This window comes from Poecile atricapillus, chromosome Z (assembly GCF_030490865.1).
Source record: "Poecile atricapillus isolate bPoeAtr1 chromosome Z, bPoeAtr1.hap1, whole genome shotgun sequence".
Lineage (NCBI taxonomy): Eukaryota > Metazoa > Chordata > Aves > Passeriformes > Paridae > Poecile > Poecile atricapillus.
Genome location: NC_081289.1, coordinates 78,055,817 through 78,081,609, shown reverse-complemented (window position 1 = coordinate 78,081,609; position 25,793 = coordinate 78,055,817). Strand labels below are relative to the sequence as shown.

General features: G+C 41.2%; 1 protein-coding gene across 1 annotated transcript in view; it reads left to right on the top strand.

Moving 5' to 3' along the window:
- Positions 1 to 25,793, top strand: part of PLPPR1 (phospholipid phosphatase related 1) — a 195,178-nt gene that overhangs the window by 50,988 nt on the left and 118,397 nt on the right. The window contains exon 2 of the mRNA XM_058826070.1: positions 12,457 to 12,564. Within this exon, the coding sequence (XP_058682053.1) occupies positions 12,502 to 12,564 (63 nt within the window). The 5' untranslated portion in view covers positions 12,457 to 12,501. The remainder of the gene's footprint in view (positions 1 to 12,456; positions 12,565 to 25,793) is intronic.

Genomic DNA, 25,793 nt, shown 5'->3' with positions numbered 1-25,793 from the left:
GAGGTGTTGAGTCCACAGCCTGTGCTAGGGCCTCACAGAGAAGAATTTCTTCATAATACCTAATCTAAATCTACCTCCTTTAGCTTAAAGCCATTGCCCCTTATCCTGCCCCTTCATGCCCTTCTGAAAAGTCCCTCTCCAGCCTTCTTGTAAACTTCCTTTAGCTAATAAAAGGCCTGTCCAAAGCCTTATTTTTTTCAGGCTGAAGGGACACAGGTCTTTCAGTCGTTCTTCATAGGAGAGGAGTACCACTGCTCTGATCAATATAGTGGCCTCCTCTGGTCTCCTTTCAACAGGCTGGAGACCCCAGAGCTGGAATTGTAATATATGTGGATGTCTGTGATGAGCACCATACACAGAAAGTGTTGGTAGCCCTTTCAGCTTTCTGTGAGAGATGCTAGCATGATTACTTTCTAATTTTTTGTATATTTGTATGGCCATCGAGAGTGGGAGGGGTGTCAACTATTTGCCTGTTTGCTCAGATTAAAATATGGGAAAAGGCTGTTAGTTTGTGTCTGTTAGCAATCACTGCCCTCTCTGTTTCTGTGGTTTTGGTATGCTTAACTAGATCATACAATTGTTAAGGCTGGAAAACATATCACAATTCCAAGTGTGCTTAAATATTTCCAAAATTTTCCATGCTAGGAATGTGTGATGTATTAAATCTGATGCTTGTCACAACTTCTCTTTCTTAGATTTCATTCTGCTACGTGTTATCACCAGCACCCTAAATATTTCCATTTCTTTTTTAGAAGCTGCATATGTTGTTCAGAGGGTTTGGAGCTCAAATATCTCTTTGTAAACAGGACCTGAAATGAAAAGATCCTTTTGGAAGTAACTTTCATCAGGACAAAGCTACAAAGTAATTCATACTTTCCAAATACTTGGAAAGCACTGTCATAAGTTCCTTATAATTTGGGGAAGCTGAGTGTGTTTAGTTAGGGTCATTTTTTTTATGAGCAAGTGCTGTATTGCTTATGGTGGGCCACTTTAATGCCAGTTATTATTAGTGTGAGTTTTACTCCACGGGACCAAACTCAATACAGTGGATCTGCTCGTCCCCACTGTCATCCATCTCCCTGTCAATTTCCTGCTGGCTGTCTTCCTTTGTGACAGGATGTGCAAGGAGGTGGGATTTGGAGATGCTGCAGTTTTGTTGGTAGGAGCAGGTAAAAATGTTCAGCTACTGCATACAGGAAGAGCTCCTCTGGGTCCCATTCCTATTCATGAACACTGAGAGGGTGGTTGGAAACTCATTAGTTTTCACCAGTGCACTGTGGATTGCTAAGCAGTGGGAAATTTGCCTAGGTCAGGTGGTGGTTCTGTCACTACTGAACACACTGAATGCACAGTCTGGCTTTTCTGTGGTTTTTTTTGCAGCTCTAAGAGAATAGGCAGCACTTGGTTCAGAATGTACCCTGCAAATGTAGTTAACCAGTGATCTTTTTTTGCTCTTAATTACAGCTGTTCTTAGTACCTGAACAATGCATGGAGACAGCTCTGGAACCTTTGATCCAGGGATTGCGAGGTCCCAATTTTGAGACCTGAATTTTTAGTAAAACTGAGACATAATCTTATCTGTTTCTTAACTCTATTATTTATGGAAGTGTCCCTGCCTTTGGTGACTCTACAGTTAGATCACCCGTGCTTTGAAAAATCCAGGCTTGACCATTTTCTTGGCAGCTGTGCTTTCTGCAGGAATCATTAATACATCCAAGTGTAGGAGGAGCAGAAGCATCTCCCAGCATGTCCCAGGGATGTGTCCCTGGCACAATAAGGTCTGTGCTTGGACATTTCTAAATGATGAGCAGCTGAGACCAGCTGGATGTGCAGATTTTGGATGTCTTTTGTGGTGTTTCCTGTGGAAAAATGGACACTGGCTAAAGCACCTTTTTGTTACGGAGGAGTCAGGGTCAGTCTCTGTTGGCCAATTTGTATGAGGGAAAAGAGGAGGAATGCTAGAAATCCGTTGTCTTGGCAAGGGATGAAGGTAGATGTTTATAAACCAAGTGAACCAACAAAAGATCCACATAAGATTGAGCTTGCTGCCAGGTTTGCAGGAGTGTGAGTCTGTGCAGTCCTTGTGTGCCCCTGACAGCTCCACTGCCAATATGAATACCAGAACATAAGAGGAGCAAGAGGCCCTGCCCCTGGACCTCGTCACCAAAGGCTACACTGAGGTGAGGCAGTTGTTTGTTTAGTTTCATAATATTACATTGCAACCAATACTCACACAATTTGCTGAGCCCTAAGGGGACAAAATGGGTTTTGTTTTTTTTTAATCTGGAGTCCACTGGCTTGTGCCTATTGCATGACTAGTTTTAAAACCAGCTCACCATGATTTTGAGAGGAAATTTCCAATGCAGAATTCATCCCCTGGTAAAAAAAACATCAGAAATAAATAGAAACATGTTAATCACCTGAATTTTATCCCCTTACCCTATGTAGCATTGCTGTGCTCTGTCCTTCCTGTGCTCATCTCAATATTTCTGCCTGTTGGTGTTTATACTATGACCTGTGTGGACACCCTCCAAAAGTGTTGGCTTCCTAAGTTGTCATAGAAGGGTAGTGGAATGAGAGATGTTTGGAAATTTACTCACAGATATCCATCTGAGGCCTGACAATAGTATACTTTGCAGAAGCTTCTTCCTTGCACTTAAATGTGTGAATCAGCAGCTTGCTTGGACTTAGCAGCAGATATGGCATTCAAGAACACCATGCAATATATATTTTTGAAATAATTTTTTAATATTGGGAGTCCCAAAATTAGTTCTGTGCAGAGCTGTGAAGCTCCATTATAAATAAAAGTATTTCTCATTCTTGCTAACCCATAAGCAGCCAATTGGCTTTTTAATAGTTCAAAAGACTTCAGTAGGATCATTGGCTAAGGAGGTTTCATTAAGAAATAAAAAAACCCCTCTTTTTCTGGAGTAAAGAAATAAAAAAAACCCTCTTTTTCTGGAGTAAAGTACAAACTTTCTGAATAAGAAAAATGTCTCTGAGTAATTTTTTCTTATAATACAGTATTTTAGTAACTTTAAAATAATATTAAAATACCTTCTGCAAAACCCTGATGGTTTTGGGAAGGTAAGGGTGGAGTGTTTTTCAGAGTCTATTGTATTGATAGACAAAATTTTCAACCTTGTGGTTTTGCATCACAGGGAAAAGCTGTGGTGTTTTCCTCTTGTACCCTCCACCCCATAGGAATTTTTTCTGTAGCTCATCCAATTTTCCTCTCATCTGCACCATTAAATTCTTACTGTGTGTATCCTTGAAGATTTCTCTTGCTTTCTTCTTTCTCTCCAACGTCTCCCTCCTTTTTTTCACCAGTTAAGAACCTGAGGTGGAGGCTGCTGGTTTTCTCCCGTTGAAATTGTTGAGTTTCCTCAGTGCCTGTTGGTGCTTTGCACTGGAAGTCACCAGGTGGAATGGAATTGGTTTCAGAAGGTGAAATTTGGTCACAAGCCCTTCATGACAGTATCCCAAATATCACTGGTTTCCAGCCACAGTCTTGCAAGACTGTCAGGTGCAAATCAGAAATGGTGTTGATTTTTTTTTGTGTGAGTTATGCAAAGGAGACACTGAATGTAGATCTCCTGTGCAATAGTTTACAGATGGTGATTTAGCATAAATAGAGTAGCTTTATCTCAAGCCCATGATTAATTAAGTCAATTAGTTGCAGTTCTGGATCTCAACTATGTTACTTTCGGAATGATAGCCTGCTATATTTTCATTAAACTAATCATACAACTAATCTCTGTGATTCAGAATCCTTTATGTATATGAAGAGTTACTTTAATGCTGACAACATCTGCTATTTTATTGCTATAAATACCATTAAAGATAGATGGAATTTTAACCAATCAGAAGTAAAAGAAACAACCAATGCCTTTTGTATTTGTTCAGAAAAGATCACAAGGCAAATTAATTAGTCTAAATCAAGATGACATGTTGCTAAAGGACACAGAATGATTCACACAAACACTTTTCAGTGTTACAACAGGAAAGAACCAACCTTTATTCTCTGACTCCAGTATTTATAGATTCTTGACAATAACCAGGGATTGGATAATTAAATTACCACCTTCCCAATCACACTGGGCATGCAAAACATTCATCAAAAGATGTTTCTTAGAAGGAATGTGATAAACAACTTATGTTTATAGAACTTTCATGGGAAAGTAACTACAACTATGAAAACATTGATCAGAAGGCTTTAGTTTTCAGGGCAACAATTACGTACCTTCAGATGAGATGGGTGGACTCCAGAAATAGTATTTCCCACAAGTGTTTAATTTAGATTCACTTTAAAGTTTGAAAGGCTGAAATGAGAGCTAGAACAGTTAGCTTTCTTGACTTAAAGGAGAGTTAAGAGCGGGACAGTCTTCTAATTGCATAGATAAATTTGGTGGGTTTTGTTTCTTTTCCAGAGACTGCTTGTTATTTTTTTAAAAGAATTCCCTAATGAAACTCATTGTCAGATTCCTTCTTCATTTTTCATGTACCACTAATCCTTTTGCAAGAGAGGAGCATTATCAGGTATAGCAGTGTCCTGGGGTGACTTTATGATACTGGTGTTCCAAATAGCCTGCTTTAAGTTCTTCACCTTTAAGATTAGCTTTGGGAGCTAAGGAAGTTGAAACTGCTGGAGGCTGGTGGGAGTTTTTCTCCTGACCAATAACTGACGTTCCTGAGAACTGACAGTGGTTTTGACCATTGAAAAGTGAGATCAACCTGTGAACACCACCTTAAGATGTAAGCCTGGGAATTTCTTGCTCTCTTTGGTTTCTGGCTTCTGAAGAGGTAACAGGGCTTCAGTTCAGCCTCTTCCCCCCCCACCAGGCCGGACAAGGCCATGGATGGTGGCAGGGGAAAGCAGGGCTGGCAGGGCTCAGGCTGGTTCCTGGCTCGGTTCCAGATTCTGCTGCTGAACTGAAACCTGACACCATGAACATCTGCAGCTTGAGCAAGACTTTAACTCTTTCTGCCTGGATGAGACTTGTAGATTAATCTGTTTTTTCCCAGAGAGAGGGGAAGAGAGAGAGTGTGTGATCAACATGTAGAGATGCCATAAACTATCAAAGACAGTGAAGAAAGGAATTAAGTTTGAGAGGGGGAAGAGAAAATAAGGAGATGCTTTAATAAGCTGAAAATATTTTTCTGTTAAAGCTGTGGAGATGGACAGTAGTGTTCTGAAAAAACTCCTTTAATTTATGACAGAGTATATTGGGAGGAATGGAGTGTTTCGAAGTGTGGATTTTAAGCAAATGGTGAAGTAGTTGTGATCCTGTGAGATGCTGGAACGGGGGGGGAAGTAACAGTTGAAGATTTGTGGCCTTTAAGAGGCAAAGAGAAAACTTCGGTTTCCAGAGAGGTTCACAAAAACAGATGAAGAGAACTTTTGCCTTTGAATAACTCATCCTTAAAAATGACATCCCTAGACTCATGACCCATAGTGATATGAAATGGGAGGAGAGAACTGATGGCAGAATTTCCGGGCAGCTGGCATCGAGAAACAGAAAGCTATGAAGAAGATAGTTTTCTTGTGAAAATATCCATAGATTAGCAGAAGACTTCTTTTTCTCTACAAAGACTGATGAAAGGATTATAGCAAGAATTGGGACTGTTTTTACCACCGGGTTTTTTTTTTTTTTGTCTCTATGTTGTTATGTGAACAAGGGAATGGTTGGGTAGTGGGGAAAAAAAAGGGTTTCTGGAAGTTTTATTCTGGTTTCTTATTCTTGTAGTTTTTGTTAATAAACTTTCTTTGTTCATTTTAAGTTTTAAGCCTGTTTTGCTCTTGTTCTAATCCATATCTCACAGCAAGAAATAAGTAAATGATTTTTTTTCTAGTGATTTTTTTAGTTACTACTTTAAAACCACAACAAGCAGGTAAAACAGTTTTTTCATATGGTTTTTCTTATGTGACAAACCCACATTTAGGTGGGTTTCATTCAAACCAACACAAATGCAGTGAAAATTTTCAGAAGGAATTCAATATCTCACCAAATGAAGCAGACCAACCATGATGACACTTTCAGACCTGCTGGAGAAGGAGAGGTTCATGGGTTTGAGAGGGCTTAAAATAGGGCTTGTGGCTATTTTCTTTGGCTTTCTGGATATTAGCATGCATATACCTGCTATTCACACAGATATGTTTGGGTTCTATCTGACATCTATGAAATTCTGGCCAAGTGGTCTAAATGAAAGTTCCATTGACAGAAGCTGTGGCATTGAGATTTCACTCTCCTCCCCACAGTGAGAAGCGGTTATAAAGCCTCTGCTCTGCTGACATAACACTTTAACTCTCTTCAAGATATAAGCGGTGCAGAACTCTTATCAATTTGCCTATCCATAGATTTTGTACTGTTGCTTATCACTCAGTCATGGGATATTTTCTACATGAAGCTGGTAGCAAGGGAAAACATCCCTAACAGGATTCTTGACATCTGAGCCATCACTTTCTTCTGGGTATCAAACTCTGCTTTGACATCAAGGATTCAGCAACACATTTTTAAGATAATGATTTTAGGAATCAAGATAGTTATTAATGTAGCTTTCCTAGGTGGGTTTTGTACTAAAAGTTATCATTTTAGATGTGCAATGAACTATATTACTTAAGTATTACTGTTTGCCATAAAATGATTTTTATGTTGAGTGCTGAATGTGAAGATGTGACTTCTGCTAGCAGAAAAGGGTCAGAATTCTCATCAGAGAAAGTGTTTTCTGCCTTAAATGCTGCAAAATTGTTTTTCTGTAATGGTCAACATGTGTGGGTTTATTTTGTGTATTGTTTTTATTCCTGTCCTTGCTGTCATTAATGATATTTCATTAGTTTCTAGTCCAGGAGTCTGTGGAGACACATTTGCTCCACAATGTGAAGCACTTTTGCTGACAGGGCAATTTATTTGAATAGTGTAGCTATTGATATAGTTCTCCTGGCAGAAACCAGGAGAGTTTATATTAAATTGTATTCTGGAGTGAGATCTAGATTCAGTAAACTGAGTTCTACTTTACCAGTTCAGCTCATCTTTTCAGTGTTCTGGCAAAGCTGGACATTGTGCTGCTTACACAGGAGTGCTGTTGGAGGCAGCCACCAGCCAAGATCTGAAACTTAGCACACATTTGATTATGAATAGCCACTGAATAGCCAATTTCACAGTTAACAGCTGAAGATCAAGCGTGACTGGGACTCAGACACTCACTCTTTGTCCAAACAGTTTCTCCAGTCTGATACCATGTTACTGGTCTAGTGGCCATGGTGTTGATGGCTCTCTGCCTCTCAGTTCAAAGTGAATGGGTAGAGAGTTCTTTGATGATACAAGCAGATGTCTTCCTTCATTCCCAAGCCCCACTGTGTGTAGGACACACTTCCTCATGGGCAACATGATCCAAATGATAACTTATTCATTTTTAAGTAAAAATTATTGTGTTGTGGGCCACTGAGATAGCAAACTGAGTGCCGGTTGTCTGGTACCTTCTAATTGTTGCAGCCATAATGTTATTTTCTTAGTTTTACTGTTTTCAGGCAGACAGTCTGTACTGTGTTTGGGTGCAAGGCAGACAAGCAGATCTTATGCCACAAAGCGATTTCTGCTTTTGTCACATGGTTTGGCCTTTGGAGTGATTCATGCTACCACTGTGATTTCAATTACTTTGAAAACAGGAAAGAAGTCTGTACTTCGGATTGTCTTTTGCAGTAAAATCTTACCTTTTCTTCCTTCAGCCCTTTTTGGTGAATTAGTTTGGTTTTTGTGGAAGAGCACTCTGAAAAAGACATTTTAACCCTCTATTGTCCTGTTGCAACCTGTTCAGAATTATAGGCATGATTATGCAGAGGTTGCAGTAGGATAATGTGGTGCCTTTGGACGTGCCAGGTGAAGTTACAAAGAGAGAATGTGAGGCTGTCATATCTTGGGGCATGTTTGATCAGCCTTTGTTTTGTAAGGTTGCAGTGTGTGTTCTGCTGGTTCCAGCAGCAAGCAGTCAGAGAAACCTGTATTCCTAAAATATACAATGAGGACTGTGTGGTCCTTGTGCAGGAATTAGCAAGCACATTTGAAGTGCAGAGACTGTGTTGTCAAGTGGACAGAGCACTTGACAGGAGTCTGAGAAGAATGTGTCTTTCTTCAGCCTATACATTGAGTCATTGTGTGATGTTTGGCAAATTGCTTCAACTCTTTCCCTCCACAGGAAATAGAAGATTCTGCTTTACAGTGAGATCTGTAAGAAATAGTATAATATATAGTAATTATAAAGATACAGTTCTTTGCCAAAGCTTGGATAATCATTGTTAGCAGCAGCATTAATTTTAATTTGTTTCCTTAACTGAATGGGGGTTTCACATATGCAATTTGTTTTTCAGTTGGGCAAACTGATCATTGATGGAATGGTGCAGAGGTTTTGGTGGTATTTTTTTACTTGTAAACAGAATTCTTATTTTAATGAGAGTAAAGATCTTTATAATTTGAAGCCAGTTGCCAACAGAGGTTTGCAAATTCCTAACATATGGTTCAAGTAATTTAGGAATCAAGGAAATACTGATGTTTCAAGTATCTTTTACATTGTTATAGAAATAGTTGGTGTTGCTTCTAATATAATATTTACACCTTGTTTTGGAACAGTGTTAGCTGCTGCTGAAAAGATCATGAAACTAAGAGACAGAAATCCATTTTTGTTTTTGTATTTGCATCACATCCTGGTACCCTCCTCACCTCTGGTTAGAGAAGACTTGGGATTATGCTGTGAGGTGATGTCCCACACATGCCAGTGGCTTCACTACTGCTGTGGTTTGTGCAGCAGCTCCTGGATTTCAGGCTGGTGGTCTCTCAGCTACTGCAAAACAAATATGCATTGATTCTGATTAACTGAAACTATAGTTGAAAACTATTATGAGCTGGGCCTGTTAGCATGTCTGAATTTTTGATGTGTTTTCCACAGATGCCCAGATATCCACTGTGGCAATATGTAAAATACATTGTTCATCTCTTCCTACCTCTGCCAGACATGGCTTAAAAAACATAGGTTCGACCACTGTCTACAGAGGAATAGATCATAAATTAACTGGTTTGATGACTGATCACACAGAACAGTTGAATATGCTGTGTCTGCTGCAGGAGCTCAAAGGCCCAGAGAATGCTAGTTTGTCCTAGATAAGTCCTTCTCGCTGTCTGCCACATGCTCACATAAAAGGCTTTAGAACATACCTGAATGGGGGATTCTGAAAGCCATTCCCTTGGATGCATCCCTTCGGCAAGAAAATCTCTTCAGCTTGAATTCTCTTTTTCTTTGCTGTCCTTTTCATTAAGTTTTCAATTCACTAACTTACATTCTCTGTCTCCACTTGTTCTCCCAGGAGATGCCAGACGATAACCTCCTATTCTGTACATATGGGGCTTTCTGAAAAGGCACAGATGAGGTAAATTGAGGAAGATGAAAACTAATTTTAATTAATTCTCAAATGCTGCATTATACAATTATATATATTAAACGTGGAAGCATCTCATAATACCAGATTCCAGATTATTAATATTCCCTCTACACTGTTCCCTAACTAGTTAGAATAGGTTTGACCAGTTTTACTCTAGTGCTGTGATAACATACCCAGCCTGAAAATGTCACAGCTCCTGGGATCTAAAAAGACAGTTACAATTTTGCTCACATGAGTTCCTTAGCAATTCGGTCAAGTTGATAAAAATAGAAATACCAAATGGAGAAAGATAGCTTTTATTTGCCATTGCTTTGGTCAGAGGCTTTGCACTATGAAAATTTGTTCAATGTGAATAGATCTTCATGGATTAGAGAACAAGACTTTTACAAAAACTTTTTACATCTTATGATTCTTTGAGAAAAACTGGGTTATCTCTGGTTGCTGTGCAGGCTGAAGTGTCTGGGGTTTGCTGTAATATGTGTGTTACTGTCAGTATCCCTAGAGGACTCATTGCCAGCTGAAGAAAGACAAAAGATGGTGCTCCCAAGACTACACCTTTGCTCCCCTTTACTCTTTCATCAAGTAACCTGATAAAAAGGCCAGCTGTGACAAAAGCACTGGCTAGCTGAGAGTTTTCCCACACTCTGGAAATTAGCTGATCACGCAACCATTTGGTCTCTTACTACTTAAGCATGACACAAATGTGTCATCACATAGGAGAGAATATGGCATGTAAAATGCTTTCCCATAGGCAGGTGCAGTTTTTTGAACCAGTGGTGCACAACAGGCTTAAAGGAACAGGCATAGTGATAAACATCTGTAACATCAGGGGTACCCTAGTGTTAAATCAGTCAATTTTATATGACTCTGAACCCTCAGTTTCTTTTCTAGTTTATTCAGTTGCCTTCAAACATCTGTTGTGAAAAGTTTTTAAATTCTTGGATTGCCTTGCAACCCTCTGGTTACGAACACATCAGTTGGAACTGAAGGCGTAGCTTGGGGTTACAGTATGTATTGGCATGGAAAATCTTAGTTATTTCTAACTTTAGTCTGGCAGAGGATTCATGAAGGTCCTGAGGTATTAACATCTCTTTACCATTTTGAAAACTGGATTTTCAAAGTTACTAACAGTGTATCTCCAGGGTACAGATAAGTTTCATTGAATAGTGCTACAGAGCACTATAAAGTTACAGAGCAGCTGCTCTGACTGTTTAACCTGCTATTCCACCAGGTTCCATGTGTTTGCCAAGTTACAAAGCCACATGGCACAAGAGCTAGGGGTATTAAAAGTGCTGTTAAAAAATGAATCACTGAATTTTTTACCATGGTCCAAATGGGGTTGGATTACCTTGTCTTTTTTAAGCAAAGACACTAACCTCTGAGATAAACCCCTTTAATCCAGTAAGTAAAGTCTGTTTGGAAAATGAGGTGTTTTAAGAATATTTGTATTTTAGTATGGGATACAGTGTAAGATGAGAGTGTCTGAGGCACATCACAGGTGATATTCTTGACTACTTTGTTTTTTTCTGAAATTTGTATTTCTCAATGGTTAGCAGTTCAGAAGTTATTCCTGACACAGAATGTGGCCTCACTGGAGTCACCAGTCACACATAGCTCTGCTGTGCCTAAATCCATTATATACCTTGTGTATTTTATAATTCTGGGTAAAACTGTGAAGAACTGAGATAAGGAATATATTAAGTAGTTCATAGGTGGTGAGACAAGAGCCTGCAACATGGTGCAGGTGGTAAGCACTGGCAGCTGATCCAGCTCCTCCATCATAACCTCAGATACCCTCTCGTGTTGATCATGGTACTTTTCCCAGTAACCCTGATGAGTACTGGTGAGAAAGCACTGACCCCTCTGTGAACCTCACAGGCTCCATATGCCAAGGCCTGAATTGCCACTCAGATGCCAGTGAGGTTAAAGAGTCACAGGAAGATGCTGTGCAAAGCACAGCAAAATACATCAGCTTCCACCTCCTTCCTCATCCCTGGCCCTGACACATGAAGGTGCTTGTCAACAGGGCAGAGTTTCTTTGGGAGTGTTGGAATTAAGGCTGGACCCACCTTAATCTGTGCTCTTGCTTGATATGCTCAGGTTAAAATTGATAGCAGAGGATTTTGTCTCCTGTGTTTCATGCTTTGTGCAATCCTGCACCTGGCAGCTCTGGGCTATACACTCTTTTTCCAGCTCACCCTTCCCTCCTACTCTGTATCTTCTTGTAAAGGCATTTAAACAAGACTTAGCTTATTGATGTGCTGCCTCATGCATGCAGAAAAAGACATGGACTGTCAGTAAAATTTCTTTGTGTTAGTCTTCTTTTCTCTGCTTTTTCTACTTTTCATCCAAAAAGAGTGTCTTAGCAGTGTTGTAAGGTTATGTTAATTAGAATAGCCAGTAGCCCAAAGTAATGCTAAGTGGGTAGAGTTTGATGTGTTAATGTATGAATTTGTATCAGGACAGAAAGGGTCTGCAGAGAGGGCCCACGTCTTCATTGTGCTTTTGTTGCATTTGCTTGTTACCGGTTGTGAGTTTTTGTGCACAACACATGCTGGTCATGTTGAGCAGATTTATACAGATAAACATTATGATCATATGTACAGTCAGTGTACTGTAAGCACGTCTCTTAAAGTGCAAGTTTACAAATCAATTATCAAAATCTCCTGGCTTAAAACAAACAGGTCGGTGTGTAGGAAGGTCAGTAGGCTGAAAATGTGGTTTTACAATTCTGAGGAAGAACCTTTTGCTTGGGAGTGGATTGTATTTAAGAAAAACTATTGTATTTCTCATCACCCTTCGATCTGTATGATGTACCTTGTTACTTAAGTCTGTCTCTTCTTCTGTGTTGTAAAGGGAGAGCTTTCTCAAGGTATTTTGTACACAGTTAGACTTTGATATTCTTTGTAGTCTGTGTCCTTTGTCTATTAGGTCAGTACTCCGTGTTGTGAACCTCATTTTGGAGTTTGCAAAAACTCCAAATTTTATACTGAAACATACTGAAATGCCTCTGTTTTCTTTTTCAGGATAGAAAGTTTTGAACAGTGCCTCCCCAAGAAGTGTGATGAGAAATGGCTTTAGGAAACAATACCCAGAGAAGTTATTCCATCATCCCCTGCTTCATCTTTGTTGAGGTGAGTGAAGCATTCAGCTGTCAAGCCTACATGCAGGCAGCTCTTCCCTGCAGGAATTCAAGAATCTGATAGCCATTTTATTTCTAGCAAAGGATGCTGTCTTAGTTGATGACGTAGATATCCATCTTCATACTTTGTGCCATCAGATCCCCCTGAAAAAAATCCTGCATGATTTATCCAGATTTCAGGTACAAGCATGCAAGAGCCAAGTAGATACTGTGTATCTAAGACTTCTCTGAAAGAAACTGGCCAGGAGACAAGACTCCTGTTTGATGCCTTTATTAGGATTCAGCTCTTGGGGTGGGGGGCCCGAGGGGTTGTTAGCACCACGGCCGTTCCCACACTGGCAGCTCCAAGGAGGAGGCACAATTCAGCTTTGCAGCACACACTGCAGAGCTGGGGCTTCCATCCTCAGGAGAGTAGCCAGGAGGCCTGCTGTTCTGGTTCGCTGTCTAGGGGTGCCAGTCCTTTCCAGTGCTCTTGAGGTCATGGTGATATAGGAAGATGGTTTCTAAACAGGTTTAGGTGATGCAGGAAGATGATCTTTCATCATAGCTTGCTAGAATATGTTTCTTTGTCCTTTTATTCCTCTGTTAGCTCATTGTTTTGGTGTCCTGCATGCCTTAGTTTGCATATTACTCGGTTGCACAGCTTCATGGGACTTTCTTTATTCCAGTGTGGCACAGCATCCCTGGGCGCAGTTTCTGTGGCATACCTTTCTAATGGGTTGCTTTTGTTAGTGTGGCCCAGCCCCCATGGGAGCAGCTTTGTTACATAGTAGCAAGGAAGTAAGGGAAAGGGATAGAGGAATGTCTCATAAGAACCTTTAAAACACCTCAGAAACTGGTAAGTAATTAACATTGCTAATAACCATCGGAGTAAACAAGGGGTACAAGGTTTACAAATGAGATAAGAATATTAACTGTACTTACCTAAACACAGTATTTTAACTGGGGTGGATGTCTTGAGAGATTTTATTCATGACAATTCACCCCTCTATTTATTTGATAAGGTTTTTCAAAACTGCATCAATTGACGATTTATGGTTTTTGGGGGCATAGTTCTGCTAGCTTTTGGTACTGGTAAACCAATCCCTTCCCGGGGACAGACCTCAGACATCTGTGTATTTCCACACACCCAGCAACTGGTTAAATTCAACTCTCTACTAATCTTTTCAATCAGGTCTATAAATAAATTCTTTCCCAAAGGTTCATCCACCTCTTTTTTTTTCTTTACCATTAGCTGTTTCTCTTTAATTATGTCTCATATTCCTTCATTTTCAAAGCAAAACCAAGTTTCTCCAACCATACATTCCCCGAGCAGGCGTTGCCTAAATGTGGCTGTGTTTTTTGTGATCCAATAGGTTTTCCCATCTTCCTGGCATGTGTCCAACTGGGAATGGTCAAAGCAAGTGGGATTTATACTTGTATGGGCTCTCATTAAGGATTCCAGATTCTCCCCACCATAAAGGGGTTGATAACATTTTGTGCAGGGATTTTCCTTCCCTCTCACATAGACGAGAAGCAAGCTTAACACCAATTTTACCAAGAGTCCAATATGAGCAGGTTTTCCTGCAGCAAGCTTCATGGCTCACTTGCTTCCTTAGCCTCACTCTTGTCTTGCTTCTTAGACAAGGTGTTTTTGCGGGGATGGCAGAGTCCTTTCTTATTATTCTCACTTTTTAGTAATTTTTGTAAGCCGTTAAGAAATGCTTGGTGGGAGAAGATAATTTTTATAATAGTATATAAACTTACAATAGCAACAACTAGCAACAGTAACAACAATTGTAGTACTCTATTAACAGCAACTTCTAACTTCAGTTACCAGTCTCTTAGTCTCTTGCTGATATGTTTGAGTCTGTAAGTTCTTCAGTTCACCTTGGGATGTTTTTTGAGAGTTACTTTAAGGTTGGTTGGATCTCTGGTGGCAATCCACTGAGAGGGAGCCTTTGGTGATTCATCTGAGTTCAGTCCATCAACACGTGGGGAAACCGGTCCTTTTACTCGGGTAATATGGGTCCAGCCTTTTTCTTGAGTTTTCACAGCGGTGTGGGATGTCAGCAGTACCTGGAATGGACCCTCAAATTTAGGGGTTAGTGGGGGCATGTTCCAAGATTTTATTAAAACCCAATCTCCGGGATTAATTTGATGAACATCTACGTCAAGGGGAGAAGTTTGGGGAAGATACCCTCTTTTTCTTAGACTTTCTAAGGTTTTGTTGATAGTTTTTAGATATGTGCAGGTTAAGGCCTCTCCTTCTAGATAGTCTGCTGTGCTGTATGGGGTGAGCAGAAAGGGTAGCCCAAACATCATTTCATAGGGAGACACCCCTATGTCTGCTTGTGGTCTCATGCAAATTCTCAGAAGGGCGAGCGGTAAGCACTTGAGCCAGCTTAGGTGAGTTTCGATGATTAATTTAGTTATTATGTTTTTTAAGGTCTTGTTCATCCGCTCTACCCTTCCGGAACTCTGGGGGTGCCAAGGGGTATGAAGCCTCCATTTTATTCCCCAGGCCTCGATGGTGCGATGTAGAGTTTGGGCAATAAAATGGGGGCCTCTGTCTGAATCGATGTTATTCACTAGACCATACCTGGGGATTATTTATTCTATCAATATTTTTGCTACCACTTCCGCAGTTTCCCGTTTTGTGTGGAAAGCTTTGTCCCAGTGGGTCAGTTGGTCGACTGTCACCAGCAGGTACTTATAGCCCTGCACTGCAGGCATTTCAGTGAAGTCAATCTGTATATTTTGAAATGGTCTCAGAACCAATTCTCTTTCCCCAGGTATGGTCTTTCTCATGAGCTTTTGATTTACCTTTTGGCAAATTACACATCCCTCAGTGACTGCCTTTGCTAGGTTATACACCCCTATGCATAAATTGTCTCTTAAGAAATGATCACACAGTCTCTGGGTTCCCCAGTGGGTGAGTCTATGGATTTCTGTTAAGATTTTTCAGGCCAAGGCCTTATTTAGGAATTTCCGCCCATCGGATGTTATCCATTCTCCACATTCTCCCTGATGTAGGCCTAATTCTTTTATTGCTTTTAATTCTTTTTCTGTAAAAATTTGCTTGGTTTTTTCCCTTTCCCTGTCTGCTGGTGTTTCATTTAATTTTAAGATTTTGGCTGAATCACCTAGATCTGTGGCTGCTTCTTTTGCTATCTGGTCAGCTAACAGATTTCCTTTCTTTTCCAGGGTATCTCCCTTTTGATGCCCTTTTATATGTACAACAGCTATTTCTAAGGGTTTTGGTAAGGACTCTATTACGGATTTTATCAGTTCTTCAGGTACTAATTTTTTTCCTTTTGAACTTAAATACCCACGTTCTTCCCAGATCTTTCCAAATGTATGGACTATACCAAAGACATATTTCGAATCTGTGTAGATTGTCCCTCTATCCCTTTCTAATAAATCTAATCCACTTTTTAGGGCATAAACCTCACAGCATTGAGCCAACCAGTTGGTTGGTATCTTTCCCTTTTCTGTTTAGTTGTTCTCCTTCTGTTACCGCCACTACTGCATAACCAGAGGCTCTTTTTCCATTTACCACCCTTGAAGACCCATCAGTGAATAAGGTTTTTCTGTAAGGTATGGGGAGATCTTCAAGACCTTCCCTTATCCTAGTCTGATAATTTATGAGCTCTAAACAGCTGTGTTCTAGTTCATCTAGAGGGTAGCCTGAAAGAAATTGAGCAGGGTTCAGACACCAAGAGGTAACTATTTCCAAATCCTCAGTGTTCATTAGGATAATTTCATACTTTAATATTCTTGGGTCTGTTAACCATTGTTGGGCTTTCTGACTAAGTACCGTTTTTAGGTCATGGGGTGTGTACACTTTAATCTTTCCTAGCAGGGTAATTTTTTTTGCTTCTTCTGTTAGGATGGCAGTTGCAGCAATTGCCTGGAGGCAAGTAGGCCACCCCGTTGCAACAGGATCTAATAATTTTGAAAGGTATGCTATGGGGTTTTTCTTCTCTCCCCATTCCTGAGTTAGTACACCATATGCGGTACCTGTCTCTGTGTTAACAAATGGAACTCTTTCCGGTAGTCTGGTAGGCTTAACACCGGTGCTGAAGATAGTTTGCTCTTTAAATCTTTTAGCTGTCCTTCATCGTCAGCCAGTCCACTTGACTGGCTCAGGGTCTACTAGTTTTTCATAGAGAAATTTGACACTTTGCGTGTACTGATCTATCCATAATTTACAATAGCCGAATAATCCCAATAGTTTCCTTATGTCCCTCTTAGTTTTGGAACAGGTATGGACATCAGGCCAGCAATTCTCTCTGGACTTAGTTTTTTAAATCCTTCACCAATAATGTGTCCTAAGTAAGTTACTTCCGATTGTACAAACTGTAATTTGTTCTGAGATACTTTCAGGCCCTTGGTACCTAAGAAATTTAGAAGCCGGACACTTGTTATTTTTACTTTATCTTGCTTTTCTCCAGATATTAACAGATCATCTACATACTGTAGAATCTGAACACCCTCTTCTGGAGTAAATTGTTCCAAAATACTTTCTAACGCCTGTCCAAAAAGATTAGGGGACTCAGTGAATCCCTGAGGTAAGTGTGTCCACCTCAGTTGCTGTTTCCTACCCCTCTTAGGGCATTCCCATTCAAAAGCAAACCAGTCCCTGCAATTTTCCGCTAAAGGACGTGCCCAGAAGGCGTCCTTCAGGTCAACAATGGTAAATCAAGCATGTGTTCTTGGTATTTTACTTAGCATGGTGTACGGGTTGGGCACTACTGGGTGTCTAGAAATTGTTCTTTTATTTATTTCTCTTAAATCTTGGACTAATCGATACTTTCCTTCTGCTTTCTTTATTGCTAAGATGGGAGTGTTGTGTGGGGACATGCAGGGTTCTAGAATACCTTCAGCCAAGAGGTGTTCTATTACAGGTACTAGTCCTTGTTTTCCTTCTGAAGATATTGGGTACTGTTTTACTCGGACAGGGGGGCCCTCCTTCTGCATTTCCACCTGGATCAGTGGGATGTCTAAACAGCCAAATTTTCCTTCTTGGGCCCATACTTCCGGGTTTATCTCTTCTAAATCCTGAGTGGTTAGCTTCATGATCTGGACTACCATTTTTCCACCTTTAGGGATAACTCCAACCCCTAATTGGACCTGTAAGTCCCTGCCTAATAAGTGGCTTTCTAAATGAGGTAGATAAATGAAGTTGGCAAAACACTGCCTCAAATTCCCCTTTATTTCGATGCCTTCTGCTATGAAGGCTTTGAAAGGCCTTCCTTCTGCCCCTAATACGTCACAAGTTCTTTCCCCAACTTTTATCCCTACTGGAAGCTTATTAATACTTGATCGCTCTGCTCCTGTATCTACTGAAAACTCAAATTCTTCACTCAAGGGACCCACTTCAAAGTTTACCAAGGGCTCTTCATGATGGTCCATTGGGTCCCCCATTAGGTAGAGCCCTTGACAGCCCTAATCTCTATCTCTCTCTCCTTTTAGGATTTTCTCTAGGGTGTCTTGTTCTTTTTCAATAGCTTGGTCCATTGCCAGTTTCCTACAGTCTCTTCTGAAATGCCCTACTTGTTCACAGTAGTAGCACTTTTGGTCCTCCCTGACCCTTTTGGGGGTAACCCAAGGTGGTCTAGGTGCATTCCTACCCTTCTTTGGTGGAAGTCTTGTCTCATTTCCACTTGAGTGGTTTTTATCCACCTCCCTAGCCACAGCCACCATTATTCTCGCCTTAGTTTTTGCTTTCTCCTCCTCTCTTCTCAGATACACTCTTAAAGCTTCCTTCAATAATTTCTTCATTCCTTTCTCTTGCCAATCTTCCAATTTCTCTAACTTCCTCCTAATGTCTGGCCAAGATTTGGTGACAAATTGCACTTTTAATAACACTTGGCCCTCAGGACTATCAGGGTCAATGTTAGAATATAATTGAAAATTTCGCCTTAGTCGGTTAAGCCAAGAGGCTGGTGTTTCATCTTTCTCTTGAGTCCCATCAAATGCCAATTTGGTGTTGTTTCCTCAAGGTACAGATTCTTTTATCCCTCTAACTATCAGAGATCAATAGTCTTCCATGTTTCTCCTCCCCTCCTCTTCGTTTGGGTCCCACCTGGGGTTCACTAGAGGTAATTTACAATCCCCTGGAGGCCCCAGCCGGTTCTCCCTTTCCCAAATTCTCATGCCTGCAGTTCTGATTAACCTAACTTCCTCTGGGTTAAAGAGCATGGTCAGGATTGAATTTAGTTCTCCCCAGGTACAGATATTTGGACCCAAGAACTGGTCTGTTTGATTAGATATTCCTACTGGGTCTTCTACCAGATTTCCCAGTTCTTTCTTAAAACCTCGCACTTCAGAAGCTGTCAAGGGGACATTTACAAAGCCGACTCCCCTAGCTACTCCTCCCATAGGAACTTGCCTAAGGGGAAAGAGCTTTTCTACCTTGGAGATTTTAGATCAGGTATTGCAATATGGCCTCTTTGTCGGATTTATACTAGAAAGAGAACTTGAAGAGGAGGTGGATAAACTTAGTTCCCTATTAGGAAGAGGTAGTGGGAGAGTAGCAGGAGCAGGAAAGGAAGATGAGCCCATAGCTGGAGACACAGGGAAGGGAATTGAGGAAGTTTGTAGAGGGGTTGAAGAGGGGGCTGAAGGTGTGACAGGTAGGGGCTTTGGATTTTGGGCACAGATGTTTGTATTTGAGGCAGGAGATGGTGAAGGGATAACCAGGGCTGGTGGAAGGTTTGGGCTTACAATATTAGGTGGAGGTGGTAGCGGGGTCACCTCTGCCGGAAAAATAGAAGCTGCAATTTTCAAGGAGTGAGGGAATGGGGTTTCAGTGGAAGCAGAAGCTGGGGAAGGTCTCGAGGTGTTTATTTGGGTAACTGGGGAGGGGCTTGAAGGTAGAATTGCAGGGGGGGTCTAGGAAAGGGATTTGGGGCATTGCTGGGTATACAGGGGGAGGAGGAAGATAGTCTAGGGGATCCCATTTGCTCTGAACTTCTTTCTCTGATTCCTTTCCTCCTTTATCTTCTCTTTCTTGTTCTCGCTTCTTAAGTTTACAGATCTTAACTGTCTCTTCTTTAGTGAGATCTCTTTCCCAATAGGCCACATAGGATATTTGTTCTAAATTAGGGGTACCTTGATCCCTTAAATAGCGGTTTAGTTGGGAACAAACCCAGGGATCATTGGACCCATACAACAGCCACTCTGCTTGCAATTCTAGATTGGGCCAAACCTCTATGCAATAATGAATCATTTTAACTTTATCAAGGCCCTTTGTGGTATTATATGTCTCCCATTTGTCTAACAATTGCCCCAGTGGACTGTCGAGAGGGATGTTCTTTTGTGTTTTCCTCTTTTTCTGGGGTTTTACTTCCTTATTTATACACTTCCCCATCCTTGTGCCTCCACCCCAATGGAAGAATTAAAGAGAGGCAAATTGATCTCTAATCAACACAAACTCGGATCTTACTCTAACAGGGTTCTATAGCCTCGATGATCTTGAGGCTTAGCCCCTCAATCCAGCAGCATATAGTTCCCTTGACACTAATGGGGTTCTATAGCCTGGATGATCTTGAGGCTTAGCCCCTCAATCCAGCAGCATATAGCTCCCCTTACCCTAGCAGGGTTCTATAGCCTGGATGATCTTGAAGCCTAGCCCCTCAATCTAGCTGTCTATGGTTCCCTCAACTTTCCTTCAAGGGATGGGTCCAATGGGGCTCTCCCTGGCCCCTTGCCCACCCTCGATCCAGGGTAGCTAGCCCCTTCTGAGAGTCCGGTCCCAACGGGGTAGTTTTCCCCCTCCCGGCACTCACCCGTGCATGACTCGCAGCTCCCCAAGTCCCTACGTGCCCAGGCCTACTTGGGGTCTGTGGGTCATCACACCAAATTATATCCTCCACGCACCTGGAGTTTTCCCAAGGGAGATGCCTCAAACTCTCTTTATCCAATCACTTCCCCTTGTTCCCAGCCAGCCCCCTTGCAGGAGTCTGGAACCATGGTAGTAGAGGGTCCTCACTTACTCCGGGGGTCTGAGCTGCCAGCCCCCGTCTCCCTACTCCCACCGCCGGTCACTCACCAGTCTCTGACCGACGCTCCTTGGAGTTGATGTCCCAGGCTGAATCCTTGGTCCATGATAGCCGATCTCCCCACGAAGGTCCAACAGGCAGTAGTCACTCAGTGGTCTTCAGTGGGCGTGGCTATCCCAGAGCGAGCCCCCAGTTGAAAGAAATTGGCCAGGAGACAGACTTCTGTTTGATGCCTTTATTAGGATTCAGCTCTTGGGGTGGGGGGCCCGAGGGGTTGATTGCACCACAGCCATTCCCACACTGGCAGCTCCAAGGAGGAGGCACAATTCAGCTTTGCAGCACACACTGCAGAGCTGGGGCTTCCATCCTCAGGAGAGTAGCCAGGAGGCCTGTTGTTCTGGTTCGCTGTCTAGGGGTGTCAGTCCTTTCCAGTCCTCTTGAGGTCATGGTGATGTAGGAAGATGGTTTCTAAGCAGGTTTAGGTGATGCAGGATGATGGTCTTTCATCATAGCTTGCTAGAATATGTTTCTTTGTCTTTTTATTCCACTGTTAGCTCATTGTTTTGGTGTCCTGCATGCCTTAGTTTGCCTATTGTTCAGTTGCACAGCTTCCTGGGAGTTGCTTTGTTCTATGGCATACCTTTCTAATGGGTTGCTTTTGTTATTGTGGCCTAGCCCCCATGGGACCAGCTTTGTTACATAGTAGCAGGGAAGTAAGGGAAAGGGATAGAAGAATGCCTCATAGGAACTCTTAAAACGCTTTCAAAAACTGGTAAGTAATTAACATTACTAATAACCATCGGAGTAAACAAGGGGTACAACAAACAAGGTTTACAAATGGGATAAGAACATTGACTGTACATAACTAAACACAGTATTTTAACTGGGGTGAATTTCTTGAGATTTTATTCATGACATTCTCTGTCTGTTTTTTTGGCTAGTCATGTGGTACTTGGATGAGAATGGGCAGTAGCTGCAGGTGAAGGTCAGCAGCAGGTGATTGCTCATCTTCCCATCCTTTCCTCAGACTGCTTTCCATCTTGGTGCTGCACAGGGACAAAAACTCATTCAAGAAAATTTCTGATCTCACGGTCTGATGGTTCATGGGCTTGAGAAACAACACTCAGCTCTGATTTCAGTTCAGGTAGAACATAAAATGTAGATGAGGCATGCCTGACCTTTAAGTGCGATGAGGAAGCTTGGCTAGCACAAGGGCTGAGACTTGTCTAGCAGTGAATCTACAGTTCATGCTCCATGTCTTTGTTAAAGGCAGTTAGTGTGGTGGGTTTTTATTATTGTTTATTTTATTCTTTTAATCCATACAGATGTCAGTTTGTGGTTCTTCTTTTGCTTAGCCTAATACTAATGGCAAACATTCATTATTCAAATCCATGATTGTTCAGCTGGTGCTTGTAAGGCTGGGACAGTTTTCCTGGCAAGAGAAGCAACTCTGTGTTTCCAGGGAGGATAAAAGCTTCCATCATATTTAGATGGTAAAAAGGAGATAACTGTCTGAAAATAACCACCTTCAGGGCCATGTGTCTGATGTAGCTTGGATGGAATGTTCACTCTTTGGCCCAAGTTTCTTTAGGCAACTTGAGCTCTTCCATAAGAGAACTGCTAGGAACTGTCAAAGGATTGATTGTTATTCTGATGGAGACAATGGGTCACTACTTTCTTCTAACAGCTAGAGTGTCGTGGTTTTAAACCAGTAACTAAAAATTACTTATTTCTTGCTGTGAGATATGGATTAGAATAAGAGCAAAACAGGCTTAAAACTTAAAAGGAATAAAGACAATTTATTAACAAACTACAAGAATAAGAACACTATAATAAACTTTCAGAAAACCCCTTTATCTTTTACTACTTGACCATTTTTTGTACACATGATAACACAGAGACAAAACTTTAGAACCTTGGTGGTCAAAAACAGTCCTAATTTTTGCTAGAGTCTTTTCATCAGTCTTTGTAGAGAAACAGAAGTCTCCTTCTGCCAATCTATGGAGTTTTTAGAGTTCACTCTTCCCATTCCACACTACTCCGAGGTGTGCATGGGTCAATGAGTCTAGGGATGCTATTTTAAGGATGAGGTATTCAAAGGTAGAAGTCCTCTTCATCTGTTTCTGTGAGCCTTCCTGGAAAACAGCTTTTCCCTTGCCCCCCCCAAGGCTTTAAAATCTTCACTTTACTCATTTCCAGCAACTCACAGTATCACAACCACTCTCTCTTTCCTCTAAAGTCCACACTTTGAATACTCTATTCTTCCCATACTCTAGTCATGAATTAAAGGAGTCTTTGAAACTACTATTGTCCATCTCCATAGCTGTAACAGAAAGATATTTCAGTGGCAAGCATCTTCTTATTCCCTCTTTCTTATTTAAACTTAACTCTTTCCCTCATTGTTTTTGGTGGTTCTATGATGTTTTTTGCATGTTGATTGTTTCTCTCGTTCTCTGTCTTTTCTGAGAAAAAGGAGTAATCTGTTCATTTATCCAGGTAGTAAAAGAATTAAAAGGTTTAAGAAAGCTGCAAGAGTTCATGGTGTCAGGTTTCAGTCCAGCAGCAGAAACTGAAAACTAAGCTCAGCTGACCAGTTCTGCTTCCCCTCACACCCCCCCCCCCCCCCCAACGGCCTTGTCAGCCTGGAAGCGGGGGGAGGAAGGCCAAGACAGAGCCTGTTACCTTGTCAAAAGCCGGAAACCAAAGAGGGCCAGAGAGCTCTGAATGTACTTCTTAAGGGGGTGTTTACAAGTTGAATTCACTTTTTAATGGTCAGAACGACTGTCAATTCTTGGAAATGACTGAAAATTGCTCAAGAGGAAAAACTCCCATCAGCCACCAGCAGCTTCAACTTCCCCTCTCTCCAATCTGTTTTAAAGGTAAAGCTACCCCATGACATAGAGCAAGAAAGGGTAAAAATGAGTGAAAAGCAGAAATGAGGTCAGAAAAATAAAAACAATCAGGAATGAGATGTCTCTTTATTTCTTAAACAGGCAGCTCTGAAGACTTTAAGTCCTCTGAAGAAATTAATGATGGGCCTGGTTGGCAATCTATGACTGTAACAAAAATTGTTTCTCCTGTAGACAAGACTGGCATGAGGATTTTTTGCTCCATAAATGTACATTTCTTGTCCTTTCACATAGTTGATTTGCTGATTAAAACACGGCATTAAATTAAAAATCAGTCAAAACCAGAGAGGTAGTGTCTGAAAAGATGTTCTCTCTGCTACATTTGATAAAAATGTTCTTTCCCTCTTCGTCCACAGTATAGATTTTTAATGTAGCACTACTAGGAGTACAAATTCATAGACTTGTGTCAAGCATTGCAGCATTAAACAACAGGAAATCTAATTTTCTGCTGAGGGTGCAGAGATGATTGATTGTAGCCATTCTGTCTGAAAAGTCCTTGTAAATCTTAAGGCACACTGCAGGTGTTGTTCTTTTCCCACTGCTGTGCTTTTGAGACAAAAGTAAGTGCTTTTTTTTTTTTGCTTTTTTTTTTTTTTTTTTTTTAGAGTAGCTGCCCCAGACACAAAGCCCTGTGCCAGATTACATGGGTTAGGACTGACCCTATTTTTTTTGCTTTGAAGCAACCATGAGAATTGATTAACAATGTGACACCTTGCTGCTGCTGTGAAAAGGACAGCAGAAAACAATGTTCCCTGCTTTCCTGACAACATTTTTTTTCTGCTGGAAAACAATCTAGCATCAGTCATGCTAGCTGATCATGAGAGGAAAAAAGATAGTCAGTAAAAATTATCATAGGCCTGTTCCCCAGAGTGTGCTACCTCCCCTACTGGATTCCTACTGGAATCTTGTCCGCTGATGAAAAGTTTTGAGATATTTGCTCTTAAGGAAATAATGCTGAGCCTTGATTGTCATGTCAGATGCCCTGCCAGTATGTATTTGCTGCTGCCTACTCTGCAGTATGCCTTGTGGTGGCAGAGGTAGAAATAAGGTTCCACAAGGAGTTTGGATACTTTAAATACTACCATGCTTCAGTCTGTACAAATATGGCACAGTTTCAATTGTTACTCTAATTTCCATTTTTTTCCCATTTCATTTTCCTCCCACTGAACTGACTTGTAACAGTTATTACGAAACCTATCCTGAAGATGAATGGCTCATTATAAAAACTTAAACCCTGTTTAACACTGTGCCTGACTCTACAAATTCCTTTTTATGTTCAAAGTATGAAAGTTTCAATAATAAAGAGATAACATGTGATGTCTAATCTGAAATTACCAAAATCTTTAAACACATTTTCATCCCCTAATTGGAAATACAGTGTCACATTGTGAGTGGATTTAAAGGCTAAATAGGGAATAATTAAACTTAAAACATTAAAGAATTGGGAAGTCATTAATTTTGATCCACTTATCAAATCTAAGTCCCTCTCCCAAGTAATGCACATAGCTTTCTGGATGACTCTCTATTTCATTATGAGAGGCTTCATTGCAGTCATTTGTCACTAAGTGTCTGAAGATCTGGTGCAGCAAATTTTGTTAAACATATAAACAATTAACTAGGATGTGCAGGAGACTAAGATTCTCCTTTCCCCTGCCCTCCTTTGCAGACAGCATCCTGAAAGGAGCCTTCAGAAGGCTGTCTCCCAACCTCGGTTTGCATTAGGCAGGTGGTAATAGTAGTGCAAAGATGCCCCACTCCATAGCTTCCAGAGTCCTTTGGGGTCAGTGATGGACCCAGAGAATGCAGCAAAGGCTGTAGAGCTGCTTTTTATATGCTCTGGATCTATCCCAACAAATGCCAATAGTGCACAGCAGCCTGTGTGAGGATTTGTTGAAGGCCAGAACTAATCACTAAAGTGGTCTTATGGATGGCAGGCAAACATGAGAGAAAGTAGGAGAAGCAGCATCTGGGATTACAGGAGGAAAATTCTCACATTCTTCCTTTTTCACTTATGGCGGCCTTTCTTTGCCTAAACTCTTTGTGGGTCATCTCCTTCCTCCTTCACCTGCTAGGACAGAGCCGTGTCATAAACATCTGTTACAACATTTTAGCACAGCTGTGCCATTATTTTGCTATCCCACTTTACAAGGTTTGATTCAGGGAGGGCTATGTTACATCCTTCTATGGACCATCTACATGTGTGCTGGTTGAAGGTGGGGAAAGGTACAACCACAACTGGCAAATGTGTTTTGTACATGAAAGTACAGCCAGTTTTCTGCAGGGAGGAATAAATTGTCAGGACAACTAAGCTCCCTGAGGTCTGG